Below are 22,976 nucleotides of genomic sequence, written 5' to 3' on the forward strand. Positions count from 1 at the left end.
CGTGTTTCCCCCCCCTTTTGTAAAGCGTGTGCTTCACGTTCCTCTGTCAGAATCCTTGCTTGTTAAATACAGCTATACTTTAGAATGCTTAGCTTAAGCAAGCATTCACTCAGCTGTGTCAGATAAACAGCACAGTGACAGAGTTTTAAAAAAGTTTTAAACTTGTAAAACACATTCTTGATTACATTTGATGATGATTGATAATCACAGCAAGCTGAACAGATCTTTTAATACCAGTTGCTTTGCACACGCCCTGTCTTGTTGATATGATTATACGAGTTACTGCGGAGACATGTTAATACTTGGCTGTCAATCAATTCGGTGAGCAGGGAAACCACACTCCTATGTCACGTTGCAGTCCGCCTTAATGGGAGGGGCTTGGATCCTATTTAAAGCCAGGAAATTAAAAAGAAGAGACTTATTGTCTTTATTTCACCCTAATATGACAGTGGACACACTGTACCTACACACAGTTCTGTCAAAACAGCTTCAAAATATAATTTTCATCATAGGTGCCCATTAAATGTTAACAATCTTATAAGATAACTTTCGTATTTTACTTAAATATGTAACTTTTGCATTAAAAAAGAATAATATAGCAGAATCTACACAGTACTCTAGGTATAATAAAAGTCACATGACGACATAGCATTGTATAATCATAACACTTAATTTGCATGTGTATTGATTTCTCAACGTTTCTGATTATTTTTGGATCTTGTGTCCTTTTGTGTCCTATCTTTTATATGCGTAATACAAGGTGTAAACCGACTACATATTAGCATGTGTTGATTTGTGACTTTCTGACCAATCTTTCTTTCTCATAGCTCACTCTGGTTCCTCTTCAAATGCAAAATATGACCCTGACCAAATCAAAGCGGAAATTGCCTGTAGGCGTGAACGGGTAAGTCATTATCCTCTGAGAACAATGCTTCATACGTCAGGCGTGAGGGGGTGACGGGGCCCCTCTTGTGCTATGTTGATTTTGTGTTTGTGTATGTGTGTTGAGGGGAGATGGTTACCTTTAGCAAGAAGAGGCGTTGATTTGAGTTCTCTGGCACATAGCTAGCGGGGCCTCTCTGGATTAATGCTGTATTACAGCAAGAGTCATTGTGACTGAAAGTTGGCCTGTGGACGATGAAAGAAAGTCTCACTGAACTGGGAATTCAGTATTTTCCATTAGGTAACAAAATGAGAATATCTACACAGCCTTTAAATGTTTTTTTTTAAATATTTTTTTATATAAATCTTTCCTGTACAGAGAACAAAAAATTAGTCATCTGCCATATAGACTACTTTAAAATATTTGTTTGGTTTTGTTTTGTTCTTTGTGGAGTTTGACAGTGGTCGAAACTCATTATCTGATAAAGAACTGTGCAAGTTTATTTTTATTGCTTATTTTTCAAATGAAAAATAAAGGAAGATCTTTTGAAAATCTTAGTAACTTGCTATTATTGACTTCCATAGTAGGAAAAATAAATATTATGGAAGTCAATGGTTACAGGTTTTCTTTAAATTATCACGTTTGTGATCAAAAAACTGTTTTGAAACATGTTAATAATGACATAGTTATAATTTTTTGGTGATCTGTCTTTTTAACCTAACATTAAAAGGTGCAGTGTGTAAGTTTGACACCCAGTGCTTGAATTAGGTATTGCACACTTGGTTCAAACACATGCAAGCACAAGTTGCCAGATTGACGACACCAACTGCACTGTCGAGCTGACTGTCGAGCCTTAAAGCTGATTTAAGGCTGGTTTAATATATATATTTTAATATTTTCCTCATTAAAAGGAGTTTTTGTTACAACCAACAACTGGCATATGTGTTTTTGAAACAGCTTCTATTTATTGCAGCTTAACAACAGGAAAAACTCCTGAATAAATGAATACAGTGACAGACGTTACGGCACGTAATGCATATTTTCAAAGCAGAAAATCTGACATTGTTTTTCAGATGTTCAACTTAGCATATTTCCTAAATATCTGCAAACATATCATGATATTTTTATGCTTTGGAAGAATGAAAAACTTACATACAGCACCTTTAAGAAAAATTATAGGTATCCAGAATTTATCAATCATTTCCTTAAAATGTAAATTTTATTCACTTGGGTGATCAGACATGTAGATTTTTTTTTCATTTGTTTAATTTTTTTATTCATGATAGTCCCCAGTAAAGAGGTGCGAGCCATTTTTATTTTGTGTTGCCAGATCTTGCTTGAAAATGCAGCAAACAGGAACAAGCTTATAATAAAATAAAATAATTCCAAATACTTTATAATAAAAGGCATTTTAAAATATCACTATATGCAAATGCTCACTAAAATAGTTGCATAAAAAGTGCACTTTGCAACAAAAAAACTAAATTATATAGCTGTATTTGCCACCTTATATTAAAGAAAAAGTGTTAAAATTATTTTTTACCAAATTGATTATATATTATTTTATATTTGGTGTAGTGTGGCCTGTTACCAACATAGCATTTTTTTTTTTTTACTGTATAATGACTGACCCTACATTCCTCCGTTGTGGTTTTGGGAGGGCTGTGTGTATGTGTTCAAGGCCGTTTTAAGTTCCTGTGTATGTTGGGTGGGTCTGGAATCATTAGACATGTCTCTGCTGATGACTCAACTGTTTTTGCTATGGTGGCGCTGAGGGAATCCCTCTGTGTGTTTTGATGTGTACTGACCAAGCGGTTCTTGTGTCCACAGCTCTCCAGACTCAAACAGGAGCTGGCTCAGATGAGACAGGAGCTGCAATACAAGGAAATGGGAGTGGAGACCTTACAGGAGTGAGTTAAACCGAATTAAATCCTTCCTCACATGCTTGTACAGACACCAAGAATGGGGAGTTTAGCAATTGGAAGATTTTATTAATGGCATTTGTGGAAAACATCAATATTAAGTCCCTGATGTACTCCTAACAAAATAGTTTTTATGGTTTGTTCCACTGAGAGCTCAAGAGGTGCTATTGATGCTAGAAGTTCTTGTTAGCACATTCACTTCCGATGCAGGAAGTGCCCATTTAAATCTCTCTCGGAGAGAATCCGAAGCAGCTAGTGTAACTTCTCTGGTCTTACACGACCCAACCTGCTCTGAGCTGGGAGCGAACTGGCGACCTGCACAGCACTTCACTAGCTTGCCTCTGCTACACTAACCCCCCAATCTCAGCTGGGATTGAACCGGTGACTTTCCGCATGGGAGTCGGTTGCTCCACCAAGGAGGCTAAATGGCCTCTAGCGTCTGTCACTAGACCTTTTAGAGGTCCGAAGAGAGAGGTTTACCTGCACAGCACTTCAGTAGTTGGCCTCCGCTTTACTAGAACCAGTAATATTGGTGCCGTGACCCAGATGGGGTAAGGTTTTAGTGGGTAAGTGTTACAGACACAGTGTGCCACTAATCCACCTTTCCCAAGTGACTTGTGATAAAAACTGGGGTTTTTAACATCATTGTTAGTGCACTAACCTCTAATACCAAAAGTGCCTGTTATATTGGTGCAGTTCTTTGAATAGGAGAGGTATTTCAAGGGGTGAGTGTACTAAAATAGCTGTGTGAATAATTGTCAATGCCCTTGCCTTAGGAGGCACACTAGAGGCTGTGCATGTAAAATCTTTATTTTCATGCCCATCTCCCATAACTTAAAGATTGATTCTTGTTCCGAGGAGAGCTAGTACTATTGGAGGCATTAAATTGGTGTCGTGACCCGGATGGGAGTTAGGGAGAGGAGAATATAGCACAGGCCAGTTAGTAAACCTCACTTCCCAGTCTTCAAGGGTTGCACTAATGACTGATGTTAGAGGCTATGGCCTTGTTAATGTACAAATCTCATATGCCAAAAGTACCAGTTCAAATCCCTCTTGAAGTGGGGTAATTGCAACAAAAGAATACACATAAAGTGTCACTTGTATAGTTTTGAATGAGAAAAAATGTAATGGTCAAAATGGCTAGCAAAGGAAGCATTGCGTTCGAGTAAAGTAGCCTATCATTAAGCGCTATAGACTGATTATTATCCAGGGGAGGGGCTTGGCCCAGATTTGTTTTTACGACAGTTTCTGCAGCTTCATTGTTATGAACCCTCTGGGATCAGCAAACGCAATGGGATCTCATCAAATTCTTGCCTCTTAAACAGGACAAATAAATCTACATACAGCTTGAAATCCATATTCTCAAATGAACCAACTATACATGAAAATTGTGTGAAAAGAATGCCAGGTAAAGTCTGTCCCATTGATCTCATGAATTGCCACCTTCAGCATTCAAAAACAAGTCACATGACTGCAACCACTTTAATGATCACAAACTTTTAAACAGAGAGGTTACTATCATTTGACATTTGCCACCCAGAATAAGTTGGAAATTACTTTATAAGAAAAGTGCAATCATATTTTGAATGTCTACTTTCCATGCCAATCTGATTTGTAAGCTTGCTTCCTCTTATGCTAAAAAACCAACTAATCTGTTATTAAACATCCTCACACCACTTAATCTGCTGGCAAACATTGAATTGCTGATATCTTTTTGAATTAAACATTTTTTAATTTTATTCAAAGCATATTCATATTATTCTTACATAGGTTTGGGGTTAGTGGTAAAGTATGCAATGCTGTTAAAAGGGACAAGAATCATACACTGTAGCAACACCCTGGTAATGTTGGTGTGTGTGTGCGCGTGCGTGCGTGCGTGCGTGTGTAGAAATTTGTATCTAAATGAAATCTGCATACTTTTGTTACTGGGACATTTCCTTGTTGAGTGGTCAAAATGTCATTGAACTATGACATCTGTATTTTTTATAATTATGATATTTGTGGATAAACTTATAATTAATATCAATAGCAAGGAATACTTTCAAATCGGCAAGGTAAATATAATAAAAACGCATTTAAAAAATAGTTCCAGCAAATAAGTGATAGGCGTATCTAATTAAATTAATATGTCAGTATGTTTAGAATGTATTATAATTATAATATTTTACAAATTCAATACGTTTTGAAATGTTATTTTGTTCTATGTTTGCGCTTTTGGAAATGGATCTCACTATTTATAGCTGTCTCTCTCAATTACACTAAATGTACCTTAAGTCTTCTGTTTTTGACAAATCATGTTTTACTTAATGTACTAAAAGTTTATCTTTATTACTACTTAGGGCCCTATCATACACCCGGTGCAATAAGGCACAAAACGTCTTTGGTGCGATTTGTTACTATTTTCAGACCAGTGCAACTGTAATTTTCACGTTTTGCACCATGTTGTTTAAATAGCAAATCCATTTGTGCCACTTTGTGGACTCATGGGTGTTCTGTTCTAAAAAGGAGGTGTGTTAAGGTGCATTAATGGCTATTTTCAGGAACTGAAATAGACTGTGCCAATCATCAAGCTAAAGCTGGTCTAAAATCCAGTGCAGAGCAAGTTAGTTATGCACCTATGCAAGTCCAAGCGCCTAATACATGATTACACAAGTATCTTTACGAGTGAAAAAAATAAAGGATTGAAGTGTAACAAAAATTCTTTACTACATAGATATAAAAAACATTACTGACATGCCTTTTTTCAGTTTATTCATGACAATTTGCATTTTTATTATAATGTTATTATTATAAGCAGTATTATTTATTATATGCATATTTATATTTGTTTTAATAAAAAACATGGGGAACAAGAATAGGATGTGAGTTTGAATATATCTCGGTTGTTTGACCACATTTCGTTATTATTGTTCATTTATCCGTTTAAAATAGAGCTATGCTTGTTCTGTGGACTAAATTATAATTATACTGTTATTCGATACTAATTTACTTGGTTATAATGGCTCTTTTGAGTGGCTGTATATAAACAAATGATCCCTTAATTTTGGACTGAATTTCATCACTAAACTACTACTTTATATTACTTTGTGACAGCAAAAATAATAGGCAATATTACTGTAGTTCTCTTACTTTAGTACTGCATTACTCCCAACACTGTTTAAGAGCCGTGTAATATTACTGATGATAAACATCATTCTGTACGTGTTCACAATCAACATAAACATCAGTAAACATCGTATTGTTAGCGACTCGCATTGTATTGACACACTTCGTGAGTGTCAATATCACAGGCCACTACCCACTGACACTAGCTGATAAAACCACCAGTGGTGTCACTTCAAGCTGTGTCGTGTGCCAGTGGATCGTGTCACACCACTTAAGTTAAAATTACCTCTGGAATGAGCTTCATTACATCTTTGACTGATGTTGGTTGAGAAAGTTTCTTGGAGTCTCCACTCTTATTCATTCAGTCTGGTCTCATTTTGAAATAAACCATGAAGTGTTGCTGTTCTTAAATCTTACTAGGCCCATTCTTAAATCTTAAGGTATGCATAAGCGCACATACACACCAAATGCCAAGTCTGACCCAGGTTAGTGGACTGTCTAAGACAGATTTGACAGCACTTTTCACAGGATTCCCAAGTCGTATTCCCACGATGGCTCACTGGATTCATTGAGACCTGAGAAGACATCAATAGTTTTGTCTTTGCTCCATGTGATATACAGTTTATTGCTCTTAAACTCAGTTTTGTTGAGTGCCTGTAGTACCCATTTAGCATCAGGCGGACAATGGAAAGCCACATTAGCCTGAGATCATAAGACTGAGTGGGTATCCTATGTATATCAATTGCACAGTAGAGATGGATCCAAATGGAGAAAACGTTTCAATCAGATGTAGTTTGGTCACTCTTGCGTGCAAATTAAGCATAATTTAGTATATGGCTGCACAACATATTGTAAAAAGAATCGTTTGGCAAAAGTAATGGGCTATATGCACAGCTAATGTGTTTTAGACAATGATGAACTACCGGTGAGAGCTTTATGTGACTATTTTCAGGTTCATAAAGTTCCTTTTACAGCAGAGATGTTGTCATTTAATTTATGTATAATCATGTGGTTGTTGAAGCATAAAAAGACACGAAAGACTGATTAAACACAAGCATCGCCATTAGCCGCAGACTAGCCCAGAAATTGCATAGAAAATACTGTGGTAAACTTTATTTCCCTATTTTAAAGACATGGTGCAGAAAAATATAATTTAATGCAGTGCTTTTTGTTTGGTCTGACACCCACTTTATAGCATGTCTCAGTCAGTCAGTGAAGATCGCTTTTTTTTTTTTTTTTTTTTTTTTTTAAGAAATCTGATCTTAAACGCAGCGTTTTTTGTATGGGATGACCATTAACAGGAAGCCCAGGGGCCGGCGGTCTAAAATTAAAAGTCCATGTACGCACAGCCCATTTCTGAGATTTTTATGTGTTAATTTTTTACAAGCACTCAAGCAATATTTTGTCAGGTGGAATGAGTCATTTGGACAAAACAGTTCTTATTCTTATCATAGCTAGCTACACTGTATAACATATCTGTTTATTAACAGTTTCCATATTCTGTGATTTAGAAGTGTTTTTATTTCTGTTTGTGAATTGCATTATGGCAGTTTTATCTCTGCTTTGTCGACTTTTAATGTTGAAAATTCAACATTGTGGTATAAAAAAGTGACAAGATATTGTTTAAGAAATAATATAGAAATAATTAAATCTGTAAAAATGCAGAAAATATACAGTTTATGACAGTAAATATGACCGTTTATTACCAGGTTTTTGTACTGTAATTTACAACACCAACCCGGAAAATAAATCACTTTAAACTGTTAAAGATAAAAACTTACGTCATTTTTAAACTTTTCAACATCAAAAGCTTTTGGAAGAAAGATTATGATCTCGAAATGCAATTCAAAAGCATAAATAAGTGAAAAAAACATGAATCACAGAAAGTGCTAATTTACTTAGATTTCTTTTACAGTGTAGTGAATCCTGAGCTAATTTCACTATATTATTCAGTTCAATAAAGCTGCGAACTAAACAGTATGGCTGTGTGAATATTCGAAATCGAATCACAATTGCGATTTAAAATGTTGCGATTAAATAATTGCAAGAATATTGCCCCATGCAAATGCGTGACTTCAGTCTTAGTGTTACAGTCTTACTAGCCAATTGAATGACCACACTTTCATTCTGCCTAATCAGAATTACGCAACCGAACTATGCGTAAAGCCCACAATAAAACAAACAAATAGGAAAGTGCAGGCAAGTGGGATGATGGCGTCTGCCACTTCAGAAGCGTAAATAGACGAATTTATATTAAAGAAAAACAGCATGTCGATAATACAGGAGTATTTTGGTTTCAAAGTTACAAACAACAAACAAAAACAGGTCATTTGTAAGAGCTGTTGGAGAATTGTTGCCATAGCGCAAGGAAATATATAGTAGCAAGCAACAGCAAAGTACCATTTCAGAGCTGTTTGCAGCTGTTACACCATGTGAAAAACATCACGAAGGCACCAGGAGATAACTATTCCCATAACTACTCTTTGCTCTAGAGAAAAATTTGTGAAAATTTTTCTGAATAGTTTTAAACAAACAAAAGTTGGAGTAAGGAACTGAAAATCAAATATCTTTTCAGTTCCTTTTTTTAACTAACACTCACTGCGTTTTAGCAGTAAGAAGCTACGATACAGAATGTTGAGCTGAAGCTTGACTACAAAATGAAATTGCAAATCAAATCGAAATTGCAATATCTGTTGCAGATATTAAATTGTAATTGGATATTCCCCTCACATTGCACAACCCTACTAAACAGTTAGCTAAACAAAAAAATCAAAAAAGGTCTCAATAAACATACTGTTTTCAAAATGCACTTAGAGACTAAAATGGAATAGAATAGTATATCGAATGCTATATTTTGAGTGGATGATAAAGAGCTTTTTCTGTAGCGTTTGTGGATTCTTTTTTTTTTTTTTTAATCGCTTTAGATTTTTCCTGGGAGTCAAGGAATGTATGTGGGGAATTTTACCTAAAACAACAAAAAAAAAAGTTTAGTGTGTGTGTGTGTGTGTGTGAGAGAGTCTGGAAAAGGAGACTCCACCTCAGGAAGAGGATGCACCAGTCGACTGTGTGTTGCCAAGGCAGGAAAAGCTCAATAAGCAGTGAAAGAGTGAGAGTCAGGACTTAGGAGTCGAGAGAGCGAGAGGAGGGGTGGGAAGAGACGAGGAGGGGGCAAAAAGTGCTTGAAAGCATTTCGAAAAACACTGAGATATCTGGCAGCAAATTCCTCTCTGCTTCCTGCATCCCAGTGAGGGCCCTTATCTCTTAGATAGAACATAACTCTACGTGCTCCCAGAATAGCAAGGTTAAGGGCTGTTAGAAAATGGACTCGAGTACTCAAGTCGACAGACGCTGAAATTTTTTATTGTCATTTCATTGAAAGTTAGTCAAAGGGTCAAATAGTCTCTGTACTATAGATTTTGCATACCAACATCTTCCAAAGACTTCTTTTTTTTAATAGAAAGAAGTAGGGCTGGAACGCTAAACGATATTATATCTAATCACAATAAAATTTATGTCAATAACAATGATAAGCACTGCAATTTTTTTACTCTATATTGATCTAAGAGCCAATCACACAGCAGAAATGTGCAACAATGTGAATCTAAAAGTGCGTTGATATTAGAGATAATATTTGGCCACCCAAACTTTATCAACCAAAAATTTCATGCAATTTAATGGACCCTCTAATTTTGTGTCTTCAGTCATTGTTGGGATACTCTTTTAAATCTGGAAGCATTAACAACTTTTATCGAAATATATATCATTATCTTTCAATATGGAATATAATTATCGAGATTACATTTTTGCCATATCGCCCAGCCCTAGAATGAAGTGAAATTTGAAAATGAATATTAACAAGTAATTATGGATCTGAAGTCATCCATTGTGTATTTTGAATTTATTTATTCATAATTGTATTTATTTTACAGAATAAGGGACTGTTCACATGTCATATGTAAGCATAACTACACATCAAATACGTTATTGTAAAATAAATGGCAACACAGTAGAAGTCACGTTGTTGCTGTGCTCATGTATAGACCATGGGAATGAGCCAAAATGGTGGTGTTAATAAGATTACAAGGGATTTATAAAGATATACTGTTTAATTACTAAAATAATCATGCTGTATGGGGCAAAAAATGTTTAACAGCTGTATTCTTAAAACATACTCCACGAATCTTGTAAGTTGGGCCATACAAAATGTGTGATATTTATTATTATTATTATTGTTATTATTATTATTACTATTATTATTTTGCTATATAAACAGAATGATTTTAGGCAGTATATAAAGTATAGAAAACTAGAGTATAGAAGCTAAAAACTATAATGAAAAATGTTTTTTTTAATGTTAAATCTAAATTTATATGTAAAATTTATAAATAGACAGATTGGCGGTTAGACCGGTCGATAGACTAGCGGTTAGACTGACGTTTAGACTGGTGGTTAGACTGACGGATAGACTGACAGATAGACTGACGGTTAAACTGACGGTTAGACTGATGGTTAGACTGGCAGATTGACTGGCATTCAGACTGGCGGTTAGACTGATGGTTTGACGGTTAGACTGGCTCTTTGGCGTTTAGACTTGCGGATAAACTGGTGGATAGACTGACGGACAGACTGACGGTTAGACTGGTGGATAGACTGACGGTTAGACTGGCGGACAGAGTGGTGGACAGACTGATGAACTGACTGATGAACAGACTGACAGTTAAACTGGCGGTCAGACTCGCGGTTAGACTAGCAGATATACTGGCAGTTAGATTTGTGTATAGACTGATGGTTCGACGGTTAGACTGACGATTAGACTGTTGGACAGACTGACTGTTAGACTGGCAGACAAACTGATGGTTTGACTAACGGTCAGACTGGCGGTTAGACTGACGGACTGAGTGACACAGAGTGGCGGACAGACTGACGAACAGACTGATGAACAGACTGACGGTTAGTCTAAGGATTAGACATGGGGATAGACTGGCGGATAGACTGGCGGATAGACTGGCGGATAGACTGATGGATAGACTGATGGTTAGACTGACTGTTAGACTGACTGTTAGACTGACGGTTAGACTGTCGGTTAGACTGTCGGTTAGACTGTCGGTTAGACTGTCGGTTAGACTGTCGGTTAGACTGACGGTTAGACTGTCGGTTAGCCTAGCGGTTAGACATAGACAGACAGATAGATGTATAGAGATAAAGATAGATAAACAGACAGACAGACAGACAGACCGACAGATAGACCGACAGATAGACCGACAGATAGACCGACAGATAGACCGACAGATAGACCGACAGATAGACAGACAGATAGAGGGATAAACCGATAGACAAACAGATAGAGAGGTAGATAGATAGACAGATAGAAGTGGATAGACTGGCGGATAGACTGATGGACAGAATGGCGGATAGGCTGGCGGATAGGCTGGCGGATAGACTGGCGGATAGACTGCCGGTTAGCCTGACGGTTAGCCTGACGGTTAGACATAGACAGATAGACATAAACAGATAGACATAGACAGACAGATAGATTTATAGAGATTAGGGATGGGAAGATTAACCGATATGTATCGATACGCGGTTATGCGCGTTCACGATGCGAGTGCATCGGTTGAGCAGCAGAGGATGAATGAAATTTTGGAAGCAAATCGAGATGCATCGGTTTTTGGGAGATGCATCGATTTTTCCGAGATACAGCTTATATTTTTAATATAGAATGTATTTTTTATTTATTAACAAGTGTTGTCAACCTGTTTTTGGCGCATAATTTAATCGACCTACATAAAGTAAGCCTTAGCAACGGATTTGCGGATGTGCACACACTACAACTCAGTGTATCAGGTGTGCGGATGAAGCTAGTGGAGCGCCCTCAGAAAGCGCGAGAAGCAAAACAAACATGTTATTCCCCACTGAGTTTTAAATCTAAAGTATGGCAAGCAACATTATGGATTTAAGGATGGACGACATGACAGGACAGATGCAATTTGCAAAATGTGCTGCGCATCTGTAAAATACGCGGGCAGTCCGACTAATCTGATATCTCACTTGAAGCGGCGCCACGGTGTTGTTGTGAAAGCATCTTCTAGTGTTTCTGCATCCCCGGCTTTCGCACTGCTTCAACCAGCTCCAAAAGTGGTGAGAAAAGCATTGAAAGTTTTTTTTTCCATGCGCAACAGTTCTGCTCGCTCTACGCCAATAACGAATGCTATTGCATTGTTCATCTGCAAAGATATTCAGCCTAGTGTCACGGAGAACGAAGGTTTTAAACACCTCCTCCTGTTAATTTTTATTTAATTATAATAATAATAATATTAATAATAATAATGATAAAAATAATTGGGTGTCACAGTGGCACAGTGGGTAGTTTGACCACCTCACAGCAAAAAGATTGCTGGTTTGTTATATTTTTATTAGCCTGTTGTTTACAGTGACAGTGATGTTTCAAAGCAGCATAACACTGCTAGTTCACCACCTTAAGTTTTGAATAATCAGTGGCAAAATATATCTTTGTAAAACTTGTTTTCATAGTTGAAAAGTTAAATCACAATTCTTGTTGTGCAATGCTAATTTTATTTATGTTGAAAGAGTGCAAATATATACATATTTTTTTAATATATATTGCACTTATACATTCTGTTTATCTTGAAAATACTTAAATAATATGTGCTATATGTTCTAAAATGGCCCTCTACTGTAAACTGACACTCTGGCTCTGAGAGAAAAGCCAGTTTGTAAAAAAAAGTCTTGGTTTTGCTTGGTTAATAAATAATCAAACTCATTCAATGGCACAGCATCCTCTTTCACATCATCTCATAAACTTGATCTAATTAGTTAGTGCTGAAATATCGCATCGTATCGTGATATGGGTGTGAATCGTATCGTGTTGCATCGCAATATGTCACAAATGTATCGCTAATATATCGGATCGTATTCTTTGTATCGAGATGCGTATCGGATCGGCATTATAGCTTAGATGCCCAACCCTAATAGAGATAGATAGATAGATGGATCGATAGATAGATGGATAGATGGATAGATAGATGGATGGATACAGTTGAAGTCAGAATTATTAGCCCCCTAGAAAATTATTTGTCCCTCAATTTATGTTTAACAGAGAGCAGATTTTTTCAACACATTTCTAAACATAATAGTTTTAATAACTTACCTCTAATAACTGATTTATTTTATCTTTGCCATGATGACAGTAAATAAAATTTGACAACATATTTTTCAAGACACTTCTATACAGCTTAAAATGACATTTAAAGGCTTAACTTGGTTAATTAGGTTAACTAGGCAGGTTAGGGTAATTAGGCAAGTTATTGTATAATGATGGTTTGTTCTGTAGACAATCGAAAAAAAATCTAGCTTAAAGGGGCTAATAATATTTTCTTAAAATGGTGTTTAAAAATTAATAACTATTTTAATTCTAGCCGAAATAAAACAAATAAGAGTAACTCCAGAAGAAAAAATATTATCAGACATACTTTGAAAATTTCCTTGCCATGTTAAACATAATTTGGGAAATGTTAAAAAAAGAAAATAAAATTCAAAAGGGGGCTAATAATTCTGACTTCAACTGTAGATAGATAGACAGACCGATAGATAGACAGACCGATAGATAGATGGGATAAACCGATAGACAGACAAAGAGGTAGATAGATAGACAGAAGGATAGGCATGTAGGCAGACAGACGGATAGACGTATAGGCATATAGGAAGACAGACGGATGGACGGACACACGGATAGGCATGTATGCAGGCAGACGGACAGACGGATGGACGGACAGATGGATAAGAATGTAGGAAAACAGACATATGGACAGAAGACAGATAGGCATGTTGGCAGACAGGTAGATGGACAGAGAGGCATGTAGGCAGACAGATGGATGGACGGATAGACAGATACATAGATAGTTGAAAAGACAGATAGATAGACAGACAGGTGTATAGACAGACGAATAGACAGACACATGAATAGATGGATAGACAGATACATGGGTAAATTGATAAACAGATAGACTGGTAGAAGGACGGAAAGGTGGACAGACACACAGATTCACTAGTCTGCAAAAATCCTTATAGTTTTCTGTGGATTTTTCTGAGCTGAGATTCCTTGTGGGCCTGCTCATAAGCCACTCCACATTAACACACTTTAAATCATTTGAATAATATTAGTTTAAGCCAATCTATTTAGATGAGTGGTTAATTGTATTATAATACTCACTTTTTAAGAAATGTTATATATTTATAATCAAACCTAAATACTCTCAGGAAGGTCACCGCGTCTTCTGTCCTGTCTGTTCCTCTTTCTCCACATTAAAGACTCACAGCTGGCATATCTGTTCAGTGTCAGCAGTTAGTCGTGTGCTGCTGTATTGGGCTGAATAGGGTGGGCCGAGGTCTGGAGCAGCCTGGCAGACACAGGTCCTGGTCAGGCTGGGCTGTGAAAGGTTGGAGGTTTGAAGGGGGGAACAAAGCCCTGCTTGTGTGCAGAGGAGGAGTGGAAGAGGCAGGGCAGGCCGACTGACAGTACCTGCTTTTGGAGGAGGGCGACCTGCAGGAAGTGGCCTATAGCAGGAGCTTATACCAGACACACTCATATTAAAGACATGCTGAACTCAGTCTTTCCACCACCCCTGTGATTTTAATTATCCACTTCAGTAACTGGACAATCATGTATACCATGCATTACATTGTCATGGTCATTCTCAGTTGAAGTCCAAAATATTATCCCTCCTGTCAAAAAAAAAAAAATATTTCCAAGGTGTGGTTTAATGTAGAGATTGTTTCTTTCAACACATTTTAAACATACTAGTTTTAAAAACTACTTTCTAATGTCTATGTATTTTTTGTCTTTGTCATGATGACAGTACAAATTTTTTATATATTTTTATTTTGCAAAATACTAGTATTTTTTCAGCTTAAAGTGCAATTTAAAGGCTTAACTATAGGTTAATTATTAGATAACAGTCGTCTGTTTTTTCTGTAGCCAATTGGAGTAAAAAAAAAAATCATATTAATAAATAAAAATAACAAAATAATATTACCTTAAATGTTTTTAACTGCATTTATTCCCTCACCAAACTAAAAGAAGTACAACCTTCTACAATATATATATATATATTATATTATTTGAGAAGTATTTGAACAGGGTGCCCACGGGGTCTTAAAAATAATAAAAGTTGATCAATCAACTCAGAGAAATTAAAGACCCCTAAAAATTTATTAAAATAGTCTTAGATACTATTTTACAATGTAGTAAATTGTGTATCATTTTTGATCATACTATGTGTATAGTAGGCCTATAGTATAGCTTAATCTGAACATTGTTATGCTGTTCAATTTATGAAATCGATAAAATTCTGCTAGATTTGACATCACGTTTTTTTGTTTACTGCAGTAACAAATACATTTCTTCAAGTTGACTAAGGCCCCGTTTACACTAATACTTTTTAATTTTAAAACACATAAGTTTTGCTAAGGTTTCTCCTTGCGTTCACACTACCCCAGAGTTTTCTAGTCCTGAAAAGGGAGCATTTTGGAAACGCTGAAGAGGCCATTTTAGTTTTTAAACGCTGCTGCTTCATGTCAGTGTGGATGGGGGAAAACAGATCATTTGAAAATAGAGGTGTGGCATGGCTGCAGACATTCGCCTATCTGATTGGGACTTTTTTTTCAATATCAAGTGCACAAAGTTCAGTCTTCCTGAGGACACATCAGGTAAATCTTCAAAGGGAACAGGGTACTTTATAACCCCATTCACATCCCCCTAACTACATTGTTTTACTTTCTTAACAATAAAATGAAAACATGATTTAAGGAACTGCCTATTTTCTTTTTGATTTTAACTTAACAGATTATAAAAATGTTGAGGCGTTGGGCAGCTACATATTTATATGACCGTCACCTTTACTGTAGGGATATTTATAACAAAATAGACCCTATAACATAACTGCCCTCTTTCATTTTCATTGAAAAATATGAAATATACCCTCTGTTTTGCTGAATAATAGTAATAGTCAATAATGGTCTTTATAAAAGTATAACGTACAATAAGTTTATATCTTAGGTAATAAAGGCAAGCAATCAGTCAATATTCTAAATGTACATGGTTAAAATAGGTCAGCCGAAACACATTACACATATAAGTAATAGATTCAAAAGACCAAAGAGTTGTTGGATACAAGATGATTTAAATAATATGTTTAACAACTATAATGAGATGAAATCCAGTGGAAAATTCTTGATGTACTGTCCGACGTGCGTTGCTCTCACCTGAGGCTCAGATGTCCACATACACAGCAGTAAAGTGTGTGTGTGGTCATTTGATATGCATTTTCAGCAGTATAGTGTAGACGGAGATCTGTTCAGAAACACTAGGTGAAACGCCAGTGTGGACATAGATGGTTTTCGCTCTAAAACACTGTTTAAAAACTAAAGCTTATTAGATTAAACAGGCCTAAGAGAAGTTGTGCCTTAACATGTAATTAAATTTAGTATGACCTATTTTGTTTTACTAAATATGTGTCAGAAAGAAGTACGATTTGATATTTTTACTTTGTTATAACTTATGCTGATTGACGATGGAACAATAATGTAATCATAATTTTACATTTTATTTTCACAATAGTATATTTTCTGTTAACTACCCCTTTGTTATTTTTACTGCAATGGCACACTGTAAAACAAATCGTTCAATATTAATTGATGTAAAAGAAGCCAATGACTGGCATTTCTAGCCAGTTTATTTGTTTCTAGAATGCCATCTCATCGCAATGTACAGCGTTTCAGTCATTAACCCCTGTAGCATATATATCTCACAGTGCTTTGGTGCTCTAGAAGACAGACATTCCCTGACAGAGCTTTAATGTGCTGCTCTCCAATTTCACTCGCCTAATTATTATGCCTTTGAGAGCAGACGCTGGTTTAAGTTAAAACAATATTATTCCAGCATGGCTAAATGGTTAACCAGTCTGTTAGACAGGTAAAGTTTTAATAAATCTAAGCTCTCGTCTACCATTTCCAGTTTCTCACTGTTTCTCTTTAAGAGCTATAGTGCATTTGTCATTTTCATTTTGTGCTCTAACTACTGTATGATTTAGATGACAGTATACTATCTGATGTTGACTTGGCTGTGGTGGAGTAACAGCCTGTCTATTGTAAATAAAACAAGTTTACAGTAACTCGTTATAATTAGTGGAGCAGGATGAGGAATCTTTAAATCAGTGATTCTTAAAGGGTCATCAGCAGAAAAGAGAGGGAAAAAATAAACAGCCAATGGAGGCAGGACTTTGTTTTAACCACTTTTAATTAGTTAACTTTATTTGCCCCTGTAGGGAAATTTCATTTGCAGGATACACTCACAGAGACAACTGACATTTCACAATTGGCATTTATGTACAGAATTCATATAAAACACGGTACCCCTACTCTAAATAAATATCTTGTCCACTGGCCATTGACTGCTACTGAGAGAGGAGAAATGTATAAACTTAATTGCTAGAGGTATAAATTATCATTTTGTCCTATTTCTTACATATCCAGGAACACAATATCGACGACCTAATGGTAACAATTGGAAGTTGTATGATTAATACTTTAGTTTATTCATTTATTTATTTATTTATTTTTGTATATACTGTCAATGCTCTTTAGTTTTATTCCCAACATCATACTGGCTATTCTTACCACCTTCCCCAGTGACCTCTTCTGGGCCTCAGAAGCATTTCCATACCAATATATTACACAAAATGTTGCAATACTTTCAATGAAAGCACTATAAAACATGATCAACAATGTGTTGTCAACATTAAAAGACAGTAGTTTCTGTTTTCCTTATACAGTCTTTATACATTTTATTGTCCAGCAAATTGTCTAACTAAATTTGCTCCCCATTAATTAATGTGGGATGAGTTTTCCTTTTTAGCTCTCTCTCTAAAATCAATAACCATCTCATTAGTTTTAGGAATAATAAGGAGAAGGTTTGAATTTTCACACCAGTCTAAAAAGAACAGGCCCGTGTTCTTCCTCCTCTTCATTTAAAAGGCTCAACAAAGCGGTATCATCATACTTTACAATATATCTTTTTTTCAATAAACTCATACAAGAATTTGTATATGAAATAAATAAAAATGAAGATAAAACAACTGAAGTATATATTTTATCTGAAATAAAACCTCCCATTTTAACCTTTTGGATTCTAGAGCTAAGACAATTGGTCACCCAGGCAATCTATTTATTGTCTAAAGAAATTTTTCAAAAGTGTAGCAGCTTATATGTTATAATACAATTATCTAATTTGCTAGATACAATTTAAAGCCGTTGAGAAATATAGAAAGATCATTGTATTTGTAATTTGTAATTGCATAATGAACTTATTACAGTAAAAATTAAAAAAAAAAAATCCCGTTTATAACAGAATGGAATTATGCTAGCCAAAGCTGCATAGTTTTGTATCTGATGAGTGTCAGTATTTATATATTTTTAAAATCTGATTCAGTTACAAAATTTTTTTTACATTAAATTAGAAAAGATGATCGCTGTAAAATTCCCCAGCCCTGCCTATCATTTTTATTTTCTTCTCAGATGGGTTGAGGAGCCAAATCAAGGGTTTTCATGGGCCAACTTTGGCCCGTGGCCCCTAGGTTGGGCATTTCTGCTCTGGATGGTTAATATGCAAATTGCAAAGGATCTATAACCAAAGTCGCTTTAAGGCAAGTCATTTCTCTCGGCGGCCATCTTTGAAATGCCTCTTTGTATGCTTGGGCATTCTGTTTGAATGGGAAAACAAGAAATTCTCCAAAACTGCTTGCCAAGCTTACGATTGAATTTCATATTAGGAATCACCAACAAAATTAAGTAACAGCAACTGTCCCTTTAGTTTCATTTCTAAACGTCCAAATCACACAAAATCAGCAGAAACTCGCGTCTGGTCAGAGCCCCTCCCCCAGCGTATCGTCAGTCTATAGCGATAGATAGTTGGCTCCTGTACTAGTAGGCAGGGCTTTATTTGCCATATTGACAGTACACTTTTCCCCATTCAAAAAGATATGAGTGAAATGTCTTGTGTAATCTATAGTCTTTGCTATAACATAGGTCTCAAACTCAATTCCTGGAGGGCTGCAGCTCTGAATAGTTTTGCTCCAACCCTATCAAACACAGCTGATTCAAATAATTGAGGTGTTCAAAAGAGTCATGAACGCCTTCATTATTTAGATCAGCTGTGTTTGATAGGGTTGTAGCAAAACTGCAGAGCTGCGGCCCTCCAGGAATTGAGTTTGAGACCTATGATCTATAAGGTGCTGTGTTTCAGAAAGTTTACTTAACTAAATGTTCAAAGCCCTTTTGACAACTTTAAGGATGAGGGAGTGTCTGTGGGCATGTATTGACTGCCTTTCTCTGATCTTTAAATCTAATTATGCGAAATCTATTTAATTGTCAATTTGCATATTTTACAAAAAAAAAAGAAAGAAAGAAAAATAAATGTATTATAGGTAGATCAATTAAGCATGCTTTATGCTTAGGCTTCTTTATGCCTTGACTAATTTTTACTTCACTTTTATGTCCAATCACCTCTGTAAGTATTAGGCCTAGACACTTCATTCCGTTTTTTTACTTTATTTATAGGTTTTATTAAAAAAAAAAAACATAACACCAATAGTGTACCTCAAGTATATATGTTAACTAAATTATCTTTGTGTTATTCTCTGATACTAATTGGAACATACACTAAAACACTAGCAGACACTACAGCAATTATACAGCACCATTAAAAAAAAGTTTCAGCCAGACTAATGGAATAAGAAACAAAATAGAATGACATATAAAAAAGAGGGAGAGAAAAAAAACATTACCAAAAACATTAATTAGAGAAACATTATTAACCTATACATCTAAGGAAAGGGCCCCATATTTTGTCATACAGCTTCTGTTTGCTAAATCTAGAGAAATGTAGCCTTTCCAGCTTGAGGGCAGAAACCATTTCAGCTAACCATTTAAAAAAAAAAGTGGAGGTGTTGTGGATTTTCACTCCATCAGAATCACTCTCTTGGCCAGCACCATACCAAACATAAGAGAAAGCTATTGATGTTTAGGCCAAATAAGAGCCTGGTCTGAACATTCAAACAGTGCTAATTCCGCATCAATTTTAATGTCCATTTCAAAAGACTGGGAATAGTCCAAAATTCAGATACTTCTGGAAAGGACCAGAATGTATGACCATAGGCGACTGCGCCATCGCATCTATCACACAGAGGAGAGATAGAAGGATGTTTAACAGTTTTAACATTTATAAATACTTCATTGATATAAATATCTTTTTATATAGATTTTTAACGGGAGCGTGACCAAAAAAGGTTTACTTAAGAAACAGTGCTTTAAACTTTATTTAGATGTTTTTGAATGTACACACAGTAGCAATTGGTGAAACACAATGTCATTCTACATTTAGGATTCATCTGTGCAGCGACAAATGTCTAAACTATATCAGTACTTGATTTAATCTGCTCATACTAGACTATTTCTAGCAATTTATTGTGTTAAAAAAAGAAATAGACACATTTCTTCTGTTTTATACTCAGTAACAATATTTAACAGAGATGTTGATGGTTTGTTTTTATGTGTGCTTTAAACAGAATTGACCGGAAGATGTCCAGCAGTCAGACCAACTACAAGTTAGATGAAGCACAGGCCATCTTCAGTGAGCTCCGCAGCATTAAGAAGGCCATCAGCACTGGCGAGAAGGAGAGGCAGGACCTCATCCAGGTCAGACAGACATCATAAAAGCATGTTATTCATAGGGTTTCCCTTCAAAGAGAAAATATTTGTTTTTTTATTGTTATTATCATAATTTTTTTAGATTAATTAATAGATTTATTTCACTTAACAAAGTGCTGGTTAATTTCAACCTAATTCTGGGTGTAATAGGATTTTTTAAATTCAATTGATATAATCAAATGTTATCTAATTTGGATTTAAATTATCCAGCATTTCTTATTTTCAGTGTTGTTTACTTAATTTTTGTGCACATATATAATAAAATAAGGTCTATAAGGTAATTTTGCAAACAATATAACATTTTATTTTTACTGTGGCACATCATTTTAACTGATTTAGTACTTAAATTATAAATGAAATATATATGCATTTAAATCAATACCAAGGTAACGGAGTTACAGAAGAAGAAATAACTTTTTTTATTATGACTCTATAACTTTCAGTTTTAATAATTTGACTTGGTTTTCATTTTTATTAATATATATTTTTTATTTTTTTATTATCATTTACTTACTCTTTTTGTTTTATTATAGTTTGATATCAGTTTTCAAATGATATATATATATATATATATATATATATATATATATATATACATTTCTTTGTTATTTTGATTCATTTTTTGTTCTTTAAAAGTGATTGTAAGTTTAAAGTACAATGCGTTAAAAGTTCTGGGAAAATTTTTTTCATATACATACACACACACACACACGCACACACACACACACACACACACACACACACACACACACACACACACACACACACACACACACACACACACACACACACATATTTATATATTTATATATATATATATATATATATATATATATATGAAGGTGGAGAATTTTGGCAGTTTTAAAACCTTGACTTTTCCACGGTCCTTGACTTTTCCACGGTACAAATATCTAGTCAAATATTATTTAATGTCATCATGGCAAAGATTAATGAAATCGGTTATTAGAAATGAGTTAGTAAAATTATTATGTTAGGAATTTGTTGAAAAAATCTGCTCTTCGTTAAACAGAAATTGGAGAAAAAGTAAACAGGAGGGCTAATAATTCTGGAGGCTAATAATTCTGACTTCAACTATATATATAAGTACACCCCTCACAAGTTTGTCTTTTAAACTCATATTGTTAAAAGGGAGCTATACGATATTATATTTGTGCATATACATTAGAATAATCAGTACTGAAGGCAAATCTGGAGCTAATCTGGCAAAATAACTAACGATAACTGTCCAAAAACTAGTACACCCAAAATTATTTTATAGAAAAAAAGTAAATACAAATTTTAAAAAGAGGAAAAATCAAGAAAACCAAAAATCTTTTTTTTTTTTTACAAATTTAGTTAAAATTACAGTAGGCTGTTTTTTTTTTTTTTTTGCAATATTTTGCTTGAATTTGATTGTATTATCTTTCAATTTCTAGTTATGTTTGGTGACTAAAATATTATTTGAATAAATATATCTGTTTAATAAAGCTGTTTTGTTTAAATGCACAAAATACATTGCCTATGTTCACTAAGAAATGGATACAAATATTAAATATATATATTATATACAAATATGTATAAATGTATTATTATTATTAATAGTAGTAGTAGTAATAGTAGTAGTAGTATTTATTTATTTGTAAATACATTTTATGTGAATAGATACATGTTCAAATGTTGTATTTCTGTCAAGAAAAGTTTTAGTTCCAATATTAATCCAATATCCAATATTATATCCCTCATTTATATATATAAAATTACATTTATGAACTTGCATCTCCACAGTTTTGTTGTCATTGCAATTCAGCTCTTTAAAACCCACCTTTCCAGTCAGTTCTCACAGTATCCAATAACTGTCATTCTGTTTAATCTTACATCTTTTCATGACATAGAGGTAAAATATTGTCTACATAAGTCAGCGTGTGCAGTGAGTGCACCAAAACAAACCGAATAGACTTTGATACTTCTGCTAATATACCAGCAATTTCAATGCCTTCAGGTTCCACTGAAACATCTTTTATTTTAGGAGATGCTGCCATCTAGTGCTCACCAGTATGAATAATATCACTCTGTTGTGGCCTGTTGTTTGCAGAGCCTTGCCAAGCTGACGCTGAACTTCTGTGACTCCATTAATGAGGTGACAAATAATGCAGAAAGCCTGGCTGATTCCTGCAGTGTTCAACAATACACGGACGCCGGCTGCCAGACGGACCTCATGGGAGAGGTTTCACTTCTGTTTTATTCATTACTACTCAAGATTCTATCATTTAATGTTTAATTGTACA

The 22,976-nt window shown here is 35.0% G+C and overlaps 2 protein-coding genes across 8 annotated transcripts in view; one reads left to right on the forward strand and one right to left on the reverse strand.

The window, feature by feature from the left end:
• The window catches only part of lepr (leptin receptor), an 847,758-nt gene that overhangs the window by 103,005 nt on the left and 721,777 nt on the right, over positions 1-22,976 (reverse strand). The gene's annotated exons all lie outside the window — the stretch shown is intronic.
• Positions 1-22,976, forward strand: part of wwc3 (WWC family member 3) — a 109,248-nt gene that overhangs the window by 51,531 nt on the left and 34,741 nt on the right. For all 7 annotated transcript variants that reach the window (XM_087255811.1, XM_087255810.1, XM_087255812.1 and 4 more), the window contains 4 exon segments: positions 828-904; positions 2,714-2,793; positions 20,550-20,679; positions 22,784-22,915. In XM_087255811.1, the coding sequence (XP_087111937.1) occupies positions 828-904; positions 2,714-2,793; positions 20,550-20,679; positions 22,784-22,915 (419 nt within the window).

The sequence above is a fragment of the Danio rerio genome, chromosome 6, assembly GCF_052040795.2.
Source record: "Danio rerio strain M-AB ecotype USA chromosome 6, GRCz13ab, whole genome shotgun sequence".
NCBI classification, from domain to species: domain Eukaryota; kingdom Metazoa; phylum Chordata; class Actinopteri; order Cypriniformes; family Danionidae; genus Danio; species Danio rerio.